The sequence below is a fragment of the Corvus hawaiiensis genome, chromosome 1 (assembly GCF_020740725.1).
Source record: "Corvus hawaiiensis isolate bCorHaw1 chromosome 1, bCorHaw1.pri.cur, whole genome shotgun sequence".
Lineage (NCBI taxonomy): Eukaryota > Metazoa > Chordata > Aves > Passeriformes > Corvidae > Corvus > Corvus hawaiiensis.
In genome coordinates this window covers 26,551,970-26,572,744 of record NC_063213.1, presented here as the reverse complement: position 1 = coordinate 26,572,744, position 20,775 = coordinate 26,551,970, and the positions used below count along the sequence as shown (strand labels likewise).

At 39.0% G+C, this 20,775-nt stretch overlaps 1 protein-coding gene across 1 annotated transcript; it reads left to right on the top strand.

Annotated features, from left to right (window-relative positions):
• Positions 1 to 431: 431 nt before the first annotated feature.
• Positions 432 to 17,984, top strand: INHBA (inhibin subunit beta A). The gene is made up of 2 exons (XM_048297408.1): positions 432 to 996; positions 12,018 to 17,984. The coding sequence occupies exons 1-2, from the start codon at positions 609 to 611 to the stop codon at positions 12,902 to 12,904; spliced, it is 1,275 nt and encodes a 424-aa protein (XP_048153365.1). The 5' UTR covers positions 432 to 608; the 3' UTR covers positions 12,905 to 17,984.
• The last annotated feature ends 2,791 nt before the right edge of the window (positions 17,985 to 20,775 follow it).

The following is a 20,775-nucleotide window of genomic DNA, read 5'->3' as shown; positions in this document are numbered from 1 at the left end:
AAACAAACAAAACAAAACAAAAAGAAAGGGAAAAAAAGGGGGGAATGACAGCTGGGGGGGGGAGGGGGAGGAGGGTCAAACAGAGAGGGAAAAAAAGGGGAAAAAAAAGAGTAAATTTACAGAAATGAGAAGATATTTTAGAAAGGGGGGAGGGAAGGAACCACGAGTAGTGATATTTGAAGAGAGGTGTGTGTTAGGGGAGCAATGAGCATAAGGAAGCCAGCCTGCCTGTTCCTCCCCCTTCCTAATCATAGCCTTTACTCACAGACAAAACTCCCTCCCTCTCTCATTCACTCACTCACTTTAGGCCAATCCGTCCTCTCTCTCTCTCTCCCTCTCTCTGTGTCTCTCTCCTACTCTGAGACAGAGTCAGAACTCTTCTCCCTGACAGCCACAAACATCTACAGCACTTACTGCATTCAGAGAGGGAACCTGCAAACAAAACTTCACAGAAAACTTTTGGTTCTTGTTCCAGAGAATTTGCTGAAGAGAAGGAAAAACAAACAAACAAACAAACAAACTAAACCAGCCCCCAAAAAACTGTTCGTGAAGGGGGAGGAAAAGCAGGGCCTTTTAAAAAGGGAATCACAACAACTTTTGCTGCCAGGATGCCTTTGCTTTGGAAGAGAGGATTTCTGTTGGTGCTTTGCTGGATTATAGTGAGGAGTTCCCCAACCCCAGGATCCGAGGGGCACAGTTCAGTCACTGACTGTCCATCATGTGCCCTCGCCACGCTCTCAAAGGATGTGCCCAGCTCACAGCCTGAGATGGTGGAAGCAGTAAAGAAGCACATACTGAACATGTTGCACTTGAGGGACAGACCTAATATCACCCAGCCAGTGCCCAAGGCAGCACTTTTAAATGCCATCAAAAAACTCCACGTGGGAAAGGTGGGAGAGGATGGTTATGTGGAAATAGAGGATGATGTTGGAAGAAGAGCTGAAATGAATGAAGTTGTGGAGCAAACCTCAGAAATCATCACTTTTGCAGAATCAGGTGAGTGCTTGAAAAACAAAACTGTAAAATATCTTTTGTGCCCAAACTGAAAAATATTCTTTGTGCAAAAACTGCAATTAACTTATTTTCTTCTCCTCAGCAGTAATGTTTTCTGCAAGGTTGTAGGATGAGACTTGGGGGAAGGGAGAAGGAGGAATGGGATGGGGGGGTAGGACTCTGAAGGAATTTGATTTTTCTGACAGTCTTGGCTACAGATTACACTTGCTAAGCACAGTCAGTCACACAGGGAGGAAGCTCTCAACCAACCTTGAACATAAAGTCAGGCTGCAGCAGGGTCCTCCAAACTGTGCCTGTAAATCCAGAGTACTTGCAGTTAAGGGCTGGATTGCAGAGTTGATGGTGAAAGAAAAAAGGCTGTAGCCTTTTGGGGAGTTATCAAGACAGAAAGTGAACTGAAAACTACTTCAGAAACAACCCTTTCATGTAAAAATTATAGCGGAAGTTATAAAATCAGATGAAGCAGCTTTAAGTTTTAGAAGTGAGAGGGGTTTTTTTGTGGGTTTTTTCCTTCTTTTTTTTTGTCTTTTTTTTTTTTTTTTTAAATTTAACACAGCATCTTCGGCAATAAAGAGTTGCAGAGACTGTCAGATGACTTCAATAGAACTGGACAAGTTGCTGTAGCTGATCCAATTTGTAATGCAGACTTCTGCATACTGGAAAAAAGATTCTGCTCCTAAAAACACTTGTGCCAAAAAATGCAACCTTGGTAGGGTGTATTTTGAACTCTCTCACAGTTCTTTTCCCCTAACTCTTAGGCAGTAGGAGCTCAGAATATATGTATATTTACTAAGTAAAGTCTTAAGACTCACATCAACTGCCTATAGGAAACAGCTCTAAAGTTGTACTTTGCTATCTTGTTCCTCCATGAATAGGACCAGAACCCATCTTAATTCAATGTATATATATCTGCATATATATCTGTTAGTGTACATGAGTATGTTAATGCATGCATCAATAGCAGTTACTTGCAATAAGTCTATCATCTAACTAACAGCAACTTTTTATGATGCTGTCTAGCCAAAGCATTTTTCCTGTTGCCAAGACGGTTTTAAAAGAATGTCATTGTTTTGTTTGGTACAGCATATGGTAGGCAAAGTATGCAAAGGAACTCCAAGCATTTTTGTTTAAAAGTTTGCTGCAGCAGTATAAACAATTAAGACAACACTCAGAGTTTCCAGTCCTGAAAACCTGTTGACTCAGACGTTCTGATTGCAGGGAAGCCATGCACAAGAAGTGTGCATGCTTTTAAGTGCAGACATTCCTGCTGGCTGTCTGATTTCCAACTGTACAAGGAGCCCTTCCCTTTGGAATCCTTGTCAATATACACACTATCAGTTCTTTCAGCATGAGAGCTCAGGCTTTTCACTTTTTCCATCCCCTCCTCTTCAGAAAGCAGGGAGAAGGTGTCAATGCCAGAGGTCATTAGAAGCAGGGGTAGCTCAACATTAGTTTAGAAATGAATTTATAAAAGCAAGGAAACCTCTAAGCTGTCTATGAGTCAGATTCCCCACCTGGTTTTCAGCAGCTCGCTCTGAGCACAGTGGAACACATATGGCATGAACAGTGGTTTCTCTTCACTGTGTGAGTTGCAATCATTTGTAAACACATTATTGTCTCTCCTGAGCTCTGACACAAAGGAATTTGGAATTTGATATATGCCTACTCTGTACAACACCCTCCAACAGCAGCTCCCAAAGCCATTGGCTCTTAGGGTCATGTGAGCAGCAAAAATCATGCCATTGCCCACACACTGGCCAATCATCCTGCCACGGATCCCCGCCACCAGCAACCAACACTGACACGTCACTCGGCATGATTTACATAGCGTTGTCCTACTGCTGCTAGACAAATTACTTGAAGAGGACTTACACTATGGAGCTGCAGGACAAGGGCATCCGCTGTGTTCTCATGCCTTCTCCTCCCTGCTGCAGTTCTCTTCCTTCATACTAAGATGATCCTGAAAGCCCAGGCGGGAGGGCTGCTCTGTTCCTTTTTTCCATACCTGCTAGTCTTTGATTTGGGACAAGGGAGGGACAATTAGCAACCTAGAAACCAAGCTCTGGTTTGGGCTTATAATGGAAATGATAAATCCACTCTGTGGAGTAATTTCAGATAACTTAAGCGTATTCTTCATCTACAGCCATTCATATCTGGTGACTTGCTAACATCAGAGGATCTACCACATTTTACAGGTGCCAATGCTGCAACAACTTAAGTAAACTCTACCTGAGATCCTGTGCTCTCATGCACTGGTAGTTTTGCCTGTCAAATATTAAACTGATCTTTTCCTGAAAAGGAAAGTGAGGCCAAAACAAAGGCAAGTGTGTCATATAGGAAGTATGAATTAAAAAGACAGGAATAGAATATAGCCACAGGGACAGTCTCCACTCATTCTGTGGGAACTGGGAATAGCATGAAGAAGTTTAAACACCAAGCAGGAGAACAAACATGTTCCACTCACAGCCAGGTTTCCTGCTTTTAAAGTCAAACTCACTCTGCCTCGATAGAGGGCAATAAGAAATCAATGAAAATTAATGAAAACATCTCATATTGTATCAAATAAATGTCTATAAAAAGCAAAATAAGACTTTAGGCTTCTTGTTTCTTTGGGTATGGCTTGACATAAACCAGCCTTTCCCCATGCCTTTCAGAAGCCACATTTACTACTAGCCTTTGTAAAAAATTAGTATTTCCATCTTTCATCAGCCATATTGTCAAAGACACAAAGAAATGGAGTGAATGAACAAACAGTGCCCTGTGCATGTGGCTCTGGCTTGAGACTGCTATTTTCTAAAATAGACCAAAATTCAAACAAGCACAGACTTCAGACAGTTAGAGGGGAAATAAATGCAGTAAACTTGTCTGAAGCACAGGTGTAGTTATGTCCAGGAAATCAGCAAAATAGTTGCCAGGTAGTTTTCACAGCTAACAAATCCAGACAGATCTCTGCAAAACTAATGACTGTGAGTATTGGGCAAAAGTTACAAATGCACCCTACTGTTCTTTGGCACTTTTACAAGTAAAACATGAAAATTACTTTCTACTTGCATATCAAACTAAGTTACTAACCTTGATTAGTTCTGCTGTGAGGGTAGCTGTGCCAGAGTTCTCTGTGTTACTTCAAGGTCTTAAAACCAGTTTTTTGAGGAGAGGGGTCATATAATTTTGTGACAAGCAAATCCAACAGGTTCAATAACAGAGATACTCATTACTTATAAATATGATTGGCTACTAACTTATTCATTATTTTATGTAGACAGCTTATTAGGCAAATCTGGGATTTTGCCAACTGAATTTGATCCTGGCAACTAAACTACCAATGAAATGGGTTGCTAACATCAGCCTCTGAGAAGGTGATAGGAATTACGGGATGGAAATACTGAAATCTAAAGGTTTATCATCAGGAGAAAAGCCAGGAAAAAAAAAGAAAAAGAGACATCTGCCAGCTATTTAGACTACTTCTACTGTTTTGTACCACTTCATACAGAATTCAAGGTGAACTGACTTGATCATGTGATGCCTACATGCATGTGCAGATGGATACATGTATGTACATATTCATGTCTTTTCCCAGAAGATACCTACCCTATACAACCAAGCTGGCAGTTCAGGAGAAAAAAACAAAGGATGTATTGTTTATATATTTTGAATAATGTCAACAATTGTCTTTTGAAAATAATTGTATTTAAGGGTACAGGTATTCATGCTGAATAAAGAATGGCCACGAGAGGGCACACTCCAAAGGCTTTTTGCTGCACACGAGGCAACCTTCCTGCAAACTCTTATTTTACCTAATTGGATTCTGAATCCCAGAGATCTTTATGCTTATCTGTAGCTGCTCTGAGTGGGGCTGGTTTCTCTCTTCTAGTTTATTTAAAAGGCAGGGATTCACTGGAGTGAAAATCTGCAAGGAAAATAATGCAGGAAGGAAATAGGCAGAGGGATAAAAGATAAACTGAGGAATGCTAGAAGTGCTGGAAATATAGAGAGACCAGAAATTATATTATTTTTTTACAAGATACTGAGAAATGTGACCGTGAATCATCATCTGAGATGATTTGTTCACATCTTTTTTTTAAAATACAGTCTCCTCAGCTTTTAGAAAACAAGCCTGTTTTTTCTTGTTGTTCTTTTCTTTATTTCCCTTTGGCATACCAAATCAAAGATTTCAAGTTTTGCAAATCAAAGCAAGTTACTTCCAGAAGAGGAAAGCCATTCGGTATTAATCTGTTTCATTGTATGAAAATGTGAGAATTCAGGGGGGTAGGTTGGTTTAAAGAAGAACCTGAGAAAGCACAGATTAATCTAGGAAGGTGGAAACCATTTAGAAAAACATACCTGAGAGACGGAAAATACTGTATGTGTCCATCTCTGTGTGTAGCCAGGCCCACAGTTTTGTATGCAAGTACAGTAGGGAATATCTGAATATGTATTTGCCTGTATGTGTGTATAAGCACAGTTATGTCCTTACATACAGGTGTGCCAGAGCAGACATGCTTATATACCTGTGCCGGTACCCATACTATTCCTGCAGATAAGAATGTGCATTCATGTATTTTCCTCTGTGCAGGATATATCTACCTTTCATACATGTAAGTGATTCATCTGAGGAGTTCTTTTATCTATATCTATATCTATATATAGAGGTATGCCTATAAGAAGGCAATCTCATTTAATACAGCAGAGCTTTGCAACATTGATTTAGGATTGAAGCTTAGTTTACTGGAAGCAACTGGAAGTTCTGTTACTCATTTCAGTGGGCTTGGGATTTGGGCCTTAATGCACAGAAATTAAATATTTTAATGAAAACAGACTGGCAGCCTCTGATCCACTTAATTTTAGAATTTACAGCAAATTATTACAAGTATGCACAAAAAAATTGCCCTCTCAAAAAAAGACAAAGACTTGGTATTGTTTTTACCTTTGAATATTTTACTGGTGCAAATGACCCTAAACTTCGCTTGAGTTATTTTAGACGTAAATGAAGAAATCAAGTGGAAAAAAAAAAAAACCTTCAACCAAACAAACACCTTTTTTGTTTCTAAATATTTAAAGCCATGTGGGGGAAGGGCTTTCAATTTGGAAAGAACTCAAAGCTGTGGATGTAAAGTGCTTCCCTCCTAACAAAATAGCAGAGAAGAGTCAAGGTTCACCAGAACTGAATTATTTCACATTCTGAATGACCTTGTCAATGCCTCTTTGGGTTAACTTTTCAAGAAAAAGTATTTAAATAAAGCCACTGCTGCTTTCTTCCCCCCACGAATGCTTGGGGAATAGTTCTTCTCCTGATTTTCTTTTTCGGTTTATTTTTCTCTTACAACAAAATCTCCCTTTTCTGGCAGCTAATGGTAGGTGAGCATAAAGATAAGGTATTTGTTAATTGTGCCATAATTTCTCCTCCCACTGTAAGAGATAAGAGTAGGGGAGCAGTAATGAAAGTATGCAACCTGGATGAACAGTCACATATGCTGGGTAATGAATAATCAGAATAAATCATTCGCCAGTAATCCATAGGCTGAAATGCATTCACAGAAATGGCCACTGTCTAATTGTGGCAATAGGACATTTGTAATAATCAGTCTGCCTAGGGGATAATTGCCAGACAATAACACTAAATTCACTGAATAAATTCTACGCTGCAAAGAATTCATCTAACTCCAGTGGTCACTCATTAGTAAACATTTTGAGCAATTATCTCTCAATAACCATGCTCTTCTCTTCACTCTCTTTAGAGGAACCTTTCTAGTAACCTATTTTTTTCTGTCTCCTGGGGAACGGAAATGAGAAGTGAAGGGAAGGATGCTTTTGAATGTAATTACAGATTGGCACGCAGTACAAATTCCCCCAAATCTAAACATAGGCAGTAGTAAAGTTAGCAACTAAAAAAGGAAAAAAAAGCTTGCTTTGTATGGAAAAACAGTTCACTTACAGTATAATGTAAAAATGTTTCAAAATTAAGCACCGGTGAAGCATAGAAATTTAAAGAGACAGCACCTTCTTACACAATGAGCATTTTTCAAAGGAAAATAAATCCTGTGTATTAAGAGAAATTAAGAATAAGCCACGTTATAATGTCAGAAAGGATAATCACTTTCATTATGGAAAAAAAAGCCTTAATAATTTTACAGGTTAATATGGTTAAAAAAATTTTAATATCTTTGCATTTTACTCAAAAAAAGATACTCTCAATTGTACAGCTTCAACCCTACCTAGTATACATATACAGCTTGAACTAACAGGGCTTGATCTTGAATCCTGCTGCAAATTGAAAATAAAGGAACTTCAACTGCATAGTTAAAGCCAGCCATACTGAAGGAAGGATCCTTAGCCTCAGAGGAAGAGCACGCTGGAGCTGCAGATTCCTGCTTGAGCACAGCATGAGCTACCTCATGCAGGGCTGTCCCTCCAGTCCCCCTGTGCCTGGGCCCTCAAGGGTTCTGCCAGTCTCTCCACCGGCTCCTGTGCCATGGTCGTCACCCATGTGCTGCTTGGGAGCAGGTGCTGACCGCAGAGTCCTGTGCATGAGCCCTGGCCAGCCCTTCCAGAGGTGGAGAGGAGGGTACCTGTGCAGGCTCCCCTCTGCTTGCATGTTCAGGTTTCTCTCCTAAAAAGGTGCGCGAGCACTAGTGAAGAGAAAACCAGATATGAGCAAACTCCCATGCTATATATACTGCTACACTTTCTTTCCATTCAGTAACTCCTTCCATTAAACCTTTTACCATATATGCACTACTTCTTAGAGCTTGTATTTTTAACCATTTCTCACATCATTTGCTGGTGTCACTCGCCCTGCTAGACTGCTCCTTTGGCATCACAGCCCTCCTCCTGGAAGGGAATTTGCTCAGCGGTAAAGCAGAGAGGTGGCCTCTCCAAAGTTTTGGGAAAAGGAAACGCGGAAAAGCAATCAAAAGGGGCCCAAAGTAATCCCTTGTCTCCTTTTTCAGCTGCTTTCTGCTATGATAACAATCCAGACTGTTGACATTGCTGTTTATATGAGCATGGAAGTGATGAAGGTATTATCACTGTCGGGCTGTGGGTCTTTCCACAGTAGTCAGGCAGGAGGAGCAGGATGATTAGAAATGGAAAAAGACCCTTGCAAATCAGCTGTGGCAAATGTAAAGGCAGGACAGAAGGGTAAATGAAATGTAATTATGAAAGTGATACCACCCCCATATTTCAGGAATCTCCCTTTTACCTTCAGTTTGATGAACAGTATATATTTCCAAAGCTTTGATCCTGACCATTAATTCAGACCTAAAAGGAAAGACTGCTACATCCCTAAGAAATATCTGGAGAAAACTAAATACAGATTTTTTTTTTTTTTTTTTTTTTGTCTCAGAACACTTGAAGAATTTATTTTATTGTAGCACTGAACCATTTGGAAACAAAGATGCTGTTATAAAGTGAATGTATAACCACAATAAGCCAGATCCTAGGGTCTCAATTGGTTTTAGCACAGGCCAAACTCTAATTTCAAAATGAGCTTGTCTGAGAACAGTGACCTCTTAAAAACTGCAGGATTCATACCATTTGTGCTGTGTGATCGTAACAAACTAGTTGTGAATGTGGAGAGAATTCAGAAAAGCTTCATTTTTTCCTAATGTGAAAGCATGCTTTTTATCCTCAACCTTGCACCATTCCCAGTCTCCTTCTAAAAAGACCTATGAAAGGGAAAGTGTTTTTTAATTGCTATAAAACCTTTTATTAGCTATGCAGGTTTCAGGATTTTGTTTCATTCAGAAATATTAGGCCCAGATAAGCTTCCTGCATCTTTTTTCTTTAAAATCTTAATCTACCATTTGTTTCTGAAAATGTAGCTAAACACATCCAGAGAGGCTGTTATTGTAGCTAACAACCTACAAGGAGGCTGTTATTCCTGTATAAGGACATCTTTTAGGCTACCTTGCTCAAGCTCACTTCCCTCAAGTAAAGAAAATTAAAGTACTCATGTACTTTTACCATACTGTTCAAATATTTTTAGTAATGAGGACGAATTCTACTTTCACACATAGAGGAGCATTTGAAAAGCTATTTAAGAGGGCTCTTGAGGTCCTGTTTCTTTCATGTAATATTTGTCAAAAAGAGTGCTTGCATCACTGTGCTTCTGGCCAGTGCATAAGGTAATATGAATATTTGCTGTTGCAGATATGTCACTTCGTAACTATTTTCAACTCTCACTAGCATGGAAATAGCAGAATGTGAAATACCATGCACTATCACTTAACAGCATTAGGTTATTCTGTAATGCAGGGCTGCCTGGCTTTTCGGATTAGATGGGTCATACAGCTTCTTCCACTGTTGAGCCACATCTGCACACCTTGCCTGCTTTCTCCAGAGCAGATTACCAGATTAGGGTTTTTTGTCCATATCCATCACAGCTGATCTGCTCATGCACCCAGCACAGTTGATTTGCTCATGCACAGGACCCCTGCTAGTTCAGAACTGCTGTCTGTGCCCAGCTTGGTTTCTCAAGAATAGAAAATAAGTACGGTAATTCCCAGCAATACATGCTTATTCCACACACCAGTCTGTGAGCTTGGGGGAAAGAGAGCAGCTGGGAAGAGGCTGCTGGTTGCCAGAACACCTTCTGCAACTTGATCTAACCCACCTTTTTTCCACCAAGGTTTGCTTGGGTAGAGAGAGCAAGCAGAATGGGCTGGATGGAGAGTCTTGGTTGGCAGCAACCCATCCTTGGCACACCACCTGCCTTCAGGTTCCCTTGAAGCCCAGGTCCCCCTCAGAAAGGATTTATCAGGACTGAAAAGGGATAACCACAAGTTAGAAGCTTGCTTTAGAAGAAAGAGTCAGGAGGAATAAAGCCACAGGCTGGCTGGTCCTCACAGGCCTAAGACATATCAATTCTCATAGAGAACGCTATTTCTAATATTGCCGCATACAAGGCAACCAGCCTTTTGGACCAGACTTCTTCGGACTGGAGGAACATCATTGTACAGCTCTTCATGCTCTGAAACTGAGTCAGGAGTGAGATTAGTGTCTATAACCTGACCTCTGCCCCAACACAGCTGGCAGATTTGACATCGTTTGATTTCCAGAATGGAAAAAACCCAGCATTATCCATTCAGTCATTATTGAATGAATCAATTAAAAAATAATAGAAAAAGTGTAACTCCATCATGCCTCATGGTACTGGTCAGCTTGCTCTGTCTTTTTTATAAGCTACTTCCTTTTCTAAAGCACAGTCCCGCTGGTTCACGTAGCTCCCTGAGAAGTAAATGTAACTCACTCTGGAGACTGGCATCAGCCATCTGTGAGAAGCAGTTAACACAAACCATGTGTTTCCATATCTCAGTGACAGTTAAAGTCTACAGTTTCACACCCTCACTTAGAGGGAAAACAAAAACAAAACACTGTGCCCTTTGGACACTGTAATTCTGAAATGTGTCTCTCTTGGACCTGGGAATGCCACGAGGGAAAGCTGAATGTGTCAGTGCCAGTACTTCAGAGAGAATAAAAGCTACAGGTAGCTCAAAGTGCAGCACAGCCTGCCTACAAACTTCAGAAATCAGCAACCCTTGAATTTGCAAGTGAACACAAGGTAGATGTCTCTCATGATTTTGCTCTACTTCTGTCTCACCTGAGAATGGGTGAGCAGGGAAATGGTCAGGAAGCCCGTACTTGTGAATTCAGTTGTAGTAGGAAGCAAGGAGAAGAGCCTTGCTACAATGAGGGCAATTCTTCCTGTATGTGTCTGAGTACTTCTGTTTTGATCACCACTTGCTGTTTTTAGGGTGCAAAGTTCTGGCTCACTGATAAGAAGAATTACTGCACAGAAAATCTGGTAAACAACTATGGGTAGCTCAAGAACAATATTAATGACAAATTGATAATTATGAATACTGTTTCTTTCTCACTACGGCCAGATATCTGTACATTGCAAATCTGTGACCCCAGTCCATCCTGGCCTCCATGCTGAGAAGGAACAAAAGACATCATCAGGGCTCTTTTCTTTGTCAAGAGAATAGAAAAGTACCTCTCTTGAAAAAATAATATCACCACCACCCCCCAACTAATTCATTCTCTCTTAACTTCTTCATGCTCTAGTGATCAAATCATTAAACAGCCGTCATTATTCATTCCAGCTTCTGCCAGGGATATGAGCTCTGTATCCGAGAAACACCTCCTCACCATCACAATCATCATCATGACATCTCAGCAAGTTGATACAATTATGCCAGAGAACCATCCCCATAATTATACAGTTCTTTAGCTCATTTCTCAGTGTATTCACCATTACTATAATCACAGCAAGTACAGTGTGTTAAATTAGGAACAGGATCTACAGCTAACATCTCACAGGATGAAAAGTCTGCCTGCTGCAATCCGTAAAGAATTCCTGAATTCTTTACAATATAACTCTGCAAACTTCTTAAAGCTGAGGTTCATATTTTAGCATGTGTTTGTTTTTGAAACAATTGACATTTACGACTCATTTTAAGATGCAAATGAAGGATGTCTTTTTACAGAGGGAGAAAGGGTAAACCTCTTTCCCACATAATTTCCAAAGTATGGCTAAAGAATTGGCAGGAGTGGACCTCATTCCCTAACGAGCTATTAGGTGCAGATTTTTATGCATATGGTACATATGGATTTCCATCATAAAGCACTTTTGCCTTTCAGCTAACAGTGATCACAAAGACAGCTTAAGCAAATGAACTCTTAGCAGCCACTGATGCTTATTTGCCGTGAGATGCTTTACATTAATGACTGTATTGTTAGTATGAAAAATGCCCTGGTTAAAATATTATGCTGGAAAACAGGCAGGAAAAAAATACATACTTTTCTGAAAAGAGAATTTTCACAAAATACAAACTAAGGAGGGGGTAAAGGCAGGTTAGAACAGAAGAACCATAAAATTTAAAGAGCTAAATAGGTAACGTAGGGCACTTTATGCCTGAGGAAAAAGTAACAGAGTCTCTTTAATAGAATGCAAGCAGACATACTAACAAGTTCTTCCTGTCTATTTCCATTTATCAAATCAGGCACAGCCAAGAAAATGTTGCACTTTGAGATTTCCAAGGAAGGCAGTGAATTATCGGTAGTGGAGCATGCTGAAGTGTGGCTCTTCCTGAAGGTCTCCAAAGCCAACCGGAGCAGGACAAAAGTCACCATCCGCCTGTTTCAACAGCAGCGGCAGCCAAAAGGCAATTCCGAAGGAGCAGAAGATATGGAGGATGGGGGACTGAAAGGTGAAAAGAGTGAGATTTTGATTTCAGAGAAGGCAGTGGACACCCGTAAGAGCACTTGGCACATTTTCCCTGTCTCCAGCAGTGTCCAGAGACTCCTGGACCAAGGCAAGAGCTCTTTGGATGTGCGGATTGCCTGTGACCTGTGTCAAGAGACTGGAGCCAACCTGGTGCTACTGGGCAAGAAGAAGAAAAAGGAAGATGATGGGGAAGGGAAAGAAAAGGAAGCTGGAGAATTCACAGGAGAAGAGGAGAAGGAGCAATCACATCGGCCCTTCTTGATGATGCTTGCCCGGCACTCAGAGGACCGCCAGCACAGGAGGCGGAGACGAGGCCTGGAGTGTGATGGCAAAGTCAACATCTGCTGCAAGAAGCAGTTCTTTGTCAGCTTCAAGGACATAGGATGGAGTGACTGGATCATTGCTCCTACAGGTTATCATGCCAACTACTGCGAAGGAGAGTGTCCCAGCCACATAGCAGGCACATCTGGTTCATCATTATCTTTCCACTCCACCGTCATCAACCACTACCGCATGCGGGGCCATAGCCCCTTTGCCAACCTCAAATCATGTTGTGTGCCCACCAAGCTCCGGCCTATGTCCATGCTCTACTACGATGATGGCCAGAACATCATTAAAAAAGACATACAGAATATGATTGTGGAGGAGTGTGGCTGTTCGTAGATGCTGGTGTGAGCAAGACCCTTCCTGTTGAGAAGAAAATGTATCCAAAGCCCAAGAAGAGGAAAGACCAGACATGATATAACCCTTCTTGAGTGAATCAATCATCAGAAATATAAGCAAAAACAGAAGAGAGAGAGAGAAAAGAGAGAGAGAGAAAAAGAAAAAGAAAAAAAAAGACTTAAGGAGGCTCAGAGAAGACTTCAGCTATAAAAAAGGAAGAAAACTTCATGAAGCTGGGCTTGAATAAGATAGGTCTGCATGGTGGTATGGGTTGGGGATTTCCCCTTCCTTTCAGTATGCTCCTTATCTGTTACATAGTACACTAAACACTAGTTACTACTAGGGGAAGGAAGTTCTGTTCTCTCCCTTAGTTTGAGCCATGGTAGCAGCTCATCTAACCTGAAGAAATTTGGACAAAGTCCAAAATGCCATTGAAAAACCATGTGTATGATCACTACAGTCACTGGCGCTTACCCCCCACATTTAGAGAGCAACTGAGTAGGTGTGTAGCATTTGTGTTTGTATATATATGGCTATGTATTTATATACATGTCTCTATACATACAGACACGATACACATACACATACATAACATTGATCAAGGGACAGTAGTGTGCAGGTGTATACACCTTCATCTTCTGCACTACATTTACAAAAAAAAAAAAAAAAGAAAAAAGGAAAAAGGAAAAATGAAGAAAAAAACAGAACAAAAATGAATGAAAGAATAAAAGTTACATTCTGTAAAGGTGCTTACATTGTTAGAACTATGCAACCTAGATGGTTTGAAACTGTTTACCTGTGAGAGAAAGAAAAAAAAAACCAGAGAGACTTTTTTTTAAAATGGAAGTAACTTGTTTTAAAAAAATCTTCAGTGAGAGATACTTGAAAGGAACATGTTTGTCCAGTTACTGGATTCAAACATTTCTATATTTTGTAAAAAAAATTTTTAATCGTTTACTATTTGCACTACAATGGTGTCTGACCTGTCTAATCCTTATTTAACAAATATTTGCAAGGGAGGGTGGTTGGGTGTGGGAGGGTTTGAGAGCTGCACTTATTGTGAGCTATACAAGAACTGCTACAGCACACAAAATAGCTATTTTTATTATTATAATAATTATTATTATTTTGTACCTTAAAATGAATAGACACATACACCAAAGACATTTGTGCAAGCCTCTAAAAAGTCTTGTTTGTGGTTGGTACCATTCAGCTGTAATGAGTTAGGGTTTGAATTAAGAGTCAGTGGGTTGATTATATTCAGGCTAGAATATCTGTTAACCAGTTAAATTCAAATAGTGCCCTCAACATAAAATTGCCATTTGAAGTAAGCCCAGAAAATCCCTGGGATTTGGATCCAAGGTGCTTGGATCTGAGGTCCATCTGAGCATAATCGTACTGTTTTGTATGTACAAAACGAAACTTGGCCCTGATGCACAGCAAATGTGCATTGTAGGGAAACAACTTTGTCCAAGGGATATACATATATATGTATATATTTCTGTATGTATATATATATGTACACAAGGTATAAGCACTTCTGGCTTCATTTTACTGTTCTTAAAACTATGAATGTTTGTGTGCAAAGCACAGTATGTTAAAAGATTGATTGTTTCTTACTGCCAAGTGGGAGTCTACATGTTCAAAATGGTATTTGTGCAAGAGAAACCTAAAGTGCTGGTATACACTTAAAAAGTGCTGACATAAAATTGCAAGCAGTCTTGTGCCCTGTCCACCATTGCTCCTGCAAATATACAGAAAATAGCACTTCTGGTTGGATTTCTGTTTGGAATACAGTCTTTGCTGAGATACTGGCTTTCTCAACCACCACCCTCTAGCATGATAACTCTTTTAATGGGTTTGCGCATTACCTGTAAGACCTAATTTTCAGTGTCAACACCTAACCTGAAGGGTCCAACCCGTAGGGCATAGGTAGATAGTTGTTGTTTTTTTAAAATTTTTCACTGTCATATTTAAAAGAATGTTAAACTTACAACATTTGTCTTTGGGTAGGGGGAGATGATAAGAGGGAATGGGAGAAACCTTTAGGCCCTGTTTACACTGAGTTTGATAACCCTGAGCCTGAAGCTTCAGACTCTCACAGGTTTGCCAAACCAAGCCCCAGTTAGCCACCTTCTGATGGGACAGGCTTCTAAATGCCTCTCCTGGAAAGAAGCACTAACATGGCTCCCCGTCTTGTTGAGAGCACAGTCTGTTAAAAAAAAAAAAAAAAAGAAAAAGAAAAAAAAAAAAAAATATAGCACAATATAACCCAGTCACACTGGCTAGGGATAGTGTGTTAGCACCTTCATGGCGAGAACCATGTTTAAACAGTGTAATCAGGGCCTTCATTTTTTGTCAGCCAAAACTGTTTGTGTGTGCATGTGTGCGTGTGTGTTCTTTGCGTGTGCATATGTATGTGCGCATGGGCGCATGTCTGTATTTGTATGTATCTATAGAGATAAAAAAGAAAATAAAAAAAAAAGAAAATAGAAAGAAAGAAAGAAAAGAAGCCCTTTCCTCTGTTGAATAGATATCAGCATACATGCTTATAGCTAAGTTTTCTATCTAATTTATTCCACAATATTTAGATTGCATAGTACAGCTAATGGGTTATACATTTATGTACTTTTTATACAATGCATTTTTTACAGACTTGTTTGCAATTTGCAAAAAAAAAGATTCAAAAAATATAATTGGTTAAACACTAAATTTGTCACTAAAGTGCTCTGTAAAATATCAAGGCTTTCTGATCTAAATTATTTGCAGAAGATTCCTGGGGTTTTTGTATTTTCTTCCTGGGGAAAGGGAGGGATACCAAATGCTAGTAGGAAAATTATAAAAAAAAAAAAAAAAAGATGCACAACTAATTTATCTTTATAACTTAAATGAAGTTCCTGGCCCTGCTTGTTTGAAGCATGTGGCAGAATTTCTGTTGATTTTTCTAGAAGCAGAGCCAGCCTTTGGAACAGCAGGAGCAGGGACACAGTCTGTGAGAGTTGTTGAGGATAGTACCATTTAGTTCACTGGTCTTTGTACTTGGCCTTAAAATTGGATGCCCCAGAACTCCTATTCATATTACCAGATGTCCCAGAATGGTTACTCAGGTCAATGGGCCCTTTGATGTCTACTGGTCTCCTTACAAGATCAGTAAAACTACTTACATGAGTAAAGGTGTGCCAGGGCAGATCACAGGTTCCTTCTGCCATAGGCATTGTCAAGGGTGAGAAAGGATTCAGAATGAGTGGCACCACAGCCAACACTGTTTAATCCAATCATTTAAATGAGGCTGTTTGCATCATGGTGAATCGCTGAGTACAGTGGTAAGGGAAATAGATGAGATGGCTCACACTGATAAAAATTATTCTCAACAGTGATTAGTTAGTACTGGAGACCTGAAATCCCAGAACCTTCCCCTAGATGACAATGGCAAAACTCCCACTGGCTGCTAGCAAAGCAGGTTAGGCTCATGGTTTTTCTGGCTAAAGGAGAAAGAGCCTTTAAAAAATAATTCTGATCCTGTGTTTGATAGAATATTTAATGTGGTGAAGAGGGACTGGCCTGAAAAACATGAAAATAGCTTGAGACAACTTCCAAGTAGGGAAAGAAAATAGGATTTTAGATATTGTGAGCATGTTTCATGATAGCTACACCAAAAACAGAAAAAGTTTTCAAATCAAGAAGTAACTGTTCCCAAGCCCTACTTTTTAGCTTTCACTTGTGTGTGTATACTGGTCACAAATTTTAAAGATTTCTCCCTCCAGTCTCTAGAATCAGTCATGGGGTTTGGATTTGTGGTCAGAGTTATTTAAAGTAAGGGGAAATGAAAAAAATGTATGATAAAGTAAAATAAGAAATTGGGATGTTAATCAAGACTGACTGATTCCAGCAAAACACCCCATCCCTGATAATTTGATTTAATTAAATCTGCATGTACTTAAAATAGCATTAGAAATTGTTACCATATTTAAGCAGTTTTCTAGGGCATGCAGCCTAAAAAATTACTTCTCCTTTCAGGTATGATTGTACCAAAAAAAAAAAGAAAGGCTCTTAACTACTAACACATTCCTTTCCATATAACCTACTTACTGTTTATATTGAAAATACATATACTTAATCACAGAAATGTATTTGTTTAGTACTTCCATATCTTCTTGCTTGAGAGTTGACCACATTTGGTTGTCTTTCCCCATCTCCATGTCAGATGCTCACTGGATACAAAGCCTAAGAAACTGGCATAAGTGCATGCTAAGATGTTTCTTTGGGAGGGCTGAATGTATTTGTATTTTTCAGATTTAGCAAAAGGAAATGCTTTACAGATGCTTGTAATTATTGTGCACTCATATAGTCTAGTGCCCAAAACTGTTGAACTGAATGAAATGGGAGTTTTGCCATTGACTTCAATAGAAGCAGTCTCTTATCAAATCACTGCAAAGTAGGGCTCCACTATATATACCTCCTTTTTTGTATTTAGTTGAGAATTAAGTGGTCAAGTTCATTTAACAGTGACACCACAAGATCATGTAGAGATTAGCAGCAATATCTCTTAGGTAGAGAAGTTCAGGCATCTGTAAAGTCTACGTGCAAAATTAAAAATTTATGGACTACAGTTGCTTATGTGGAATTGTGCCTTACTCTGTAAGCAATGCCATTGATTTTCAGAGGGTCTCCTTTCCTAGAAAGCTACCAGTCAGCATCAATAAATTGAGCAAAATTCTATTTCTGAAGTGTAGGTAGATATGATGGAAATTATTAAGTTCTTTAAGTTAAACCTCATGTCAATAGTGTGCATCAGTATAAGAACCAGATGCTAATCCCCTTCCTTACACTGAAAAAAGTTTTACTCCCCCATATGCTCTCACTGATTACATGTGGAGTAAAACATTTTCAGCATGAGTAAATAAAATCATAATTTGATCTTTTGTGAACAACTCAAAGCAAGGTTTTCATGGGCAGAAACAAGCAGCACTTCTGGGTTTTATAGCTATTTATTTTTTGAGATATAATGAATCTGTGTTACTTCTCAGTGGGTTTCTTTGTATTTAAATACTTTCAAAAACAATACATTGACAATGGGTTGAAGATATATATATACATTATATATATATTTTACATATAATGTATATATGTATATCTTCATAGTAATATGTATATATATAATCTAATATATATACATATTATATATATGTCTACAGTATATATATATACACACACAACTATATATATATGTATATACATATATATAAATTATGAAAGCCAAGATATTATGAAGCCTATTTTGTTTTTATCATTTTGTGTTTTGTTGTTGATATTATTATTATTGTTATTATTATTATTTTGCATACTACATGCAGTGCTTTAACCAACGTCTGTTCGGCTAATGTAATTAAAGTTGTTAATTTATATGAGTACATTTCAACTATGTCAATGGTTTCTTAATATTTATTGTGTAGAAGGACTGGTATTTTTTTTATTTACATTATGTTTAAAGAGGTAACAGTTTGATATGTTCTCATTTGTTTATATTAGAAGTTATTTATTTTCACGGCATTCCGTCTGGTATTTTGATATTTGGAAGGCATGCTACCTATACTTTGTACAGTTAGTGGGCAGTATTCAGCAGCTCCCAGTAGATTTTTAGGCCCTATATTAAGTAAAAGACCTATTTGGGCTTTTTATTTTAGATCTTTCCTATTGGTTTGCCAGGACCATTCAGTGCACTTATTGCCAGACACTCTGCCTGCGTGACCAATTTATTCCTACTGTATTTACCCAGGACAGAGGACCAAAATCACCTCTGGTGTAAGTCCAGTGACTTCAGTGAAGTTATACCAGAGATGTATTTGGCTCACAGAGAAAATGCTTGTGCAAATCAATGCAAAGAAAAGGCAGAAAGAAAGAGTCTTTGCATTTGGAATGGGATTTCAACATGTCAAAAATGTTTGGATCAGCTATTACTTTATTTTACTTTGTTCTTTTTGTTATTTTGCTCTTTCTTATACAACAGCAGCAACAACACAAGTGAAATAAATAAAGGGAGTTTCACCAAGTCTTGTGTGATCATTCCTTAGTATGCATTCCTTGTTGAGAAATTCATGGGAACTTGGGAAATAATGCCTCTTTGGACTGAACAGTGTTACATCTTTCTCTTCAGTGTGAATATGTTAAATGGACATTTGAATTCATGGCCCAAAAAGTAATGGAATTTTAGGTTGTTCATTTCTCCTTGTGAGACACATGGAGTACAAAAGCTAAAGCCAACTACTGCAACTTTCCTTTGCCTGCAGACCGTTAGGTCTTCAGCTACTATCACCATAGTTCCCTTGAAATAATCCAGAACTAGATGCTTACACAGATAAAAGGAGAATATTCATTACTGAGGAAAAAAAATGAAAAATTGGAAGTCTGTCAGTTCATATGGGTTAGTTTATAAATTGATTGGTAGTCAGATGAAATGATCAGAGGCCTGATTACAAGCATCTGATTCCTGCTCTGAGTGAGAAATTATCTGAATACCCTCATATTTAAAAGTAGAGTGAATTTATGAAGGGTTTTCACCAGTCATTGCATTCCTATGGTGATAAATGGACTTCTGCTACATTCCAGTGGGGCGAGAATTGGGAAACACGCATTCTAAAGTTGATCGTTAAACAGATTGTTTGCACGGTACTCAAGCATGGGCTACCATGGCTATCAGCAGGCCTTTAAATAATTAGGCACTGAAAGCCTTTCTACAAAGGCTGGAGAACTGAGTTGGTTTCCTCTTACTGAAAATATATTTTTTAAAAAAAATCAATGCTAGAGGAAGCCTTTGTTTCGGATAGAACTGAGACATATTTGAATATTTGCTTTCTTCCCTTCATTACGATCATTATTCATACAGCTGGACTCAATGATCTTAAAGGTCTTTCCAACGTAGATGATTCTATGGTTATTATTGCCAGCAAAGACAAATCCAACTGGATTTGGAAGTTGCTCTAAGAGAAAAAAAAACATAGGGGTTACTTGATTCCAACTGCTAGTGTATTAACCTGGTACAACTGAAGCTTACACTTAAGGTGTAAAACAGGGAGCTATCCTTTCTCTGTCATGACACAGAGTGCAGTACTAGATAGTGCAATCCAGATGTTTTCCATTTTCTCCAGACATTTCCTTTTTCCTTTAAGAATGCTGTTGAGAACTGTTGCTATTGTACAAGCTTGTTGAAATGCTCCATCTGAAAAGAACAGTGGAGAACTAAGAGCTGCCTTTTGCACAGGTGGAACAATCTGCTTATACTGAAAAAAACTATCCTAAACAAATTAGACCAAGTAAGTAATATACAAAGGTGGATAACACCAAATTATTCTGGTAAACAGATACATGGATAGTTTTTACTCAGTGTGGATTTCTTACCTTAGAGGAGCATCTTCACACTACTACTTGGGCTATTGAGTCACTGGGTTAGTTTCAGTGCATATCACAATTCTTTCTGTGCTTGTCACCGGGCTAACAGAGTCAAAGTTTTGGTAGTTCTATAGCTGCCCTCAGTGACTGATTGTCTGTCTCCTGGAAATACAAACAGAGACTGATTTTAAGTACTGCCTAGGGGTCAGAGTGACTGTCCTCCCTTATGCTGCTGATAGAAATATAGCACAGTGATCAAATCCATGGCTTGCAAATACCTGCTGCCCAACTTCTATGACCTCTGGGTGGTTCACGGTTTCAAAACAGCTGTATCACACAATGTCACAGTATGATCTCATCTCTTCTGTCTACTATTGTTTCTCATCAGCTTTGCTAGAATTGCATTGACTGGGAAAATAGTGCAGAAAGTCATTGTCTGCTAGAGAATCCCAAATACTCTCTGCAAGACAGAGTTAAGTGAACGA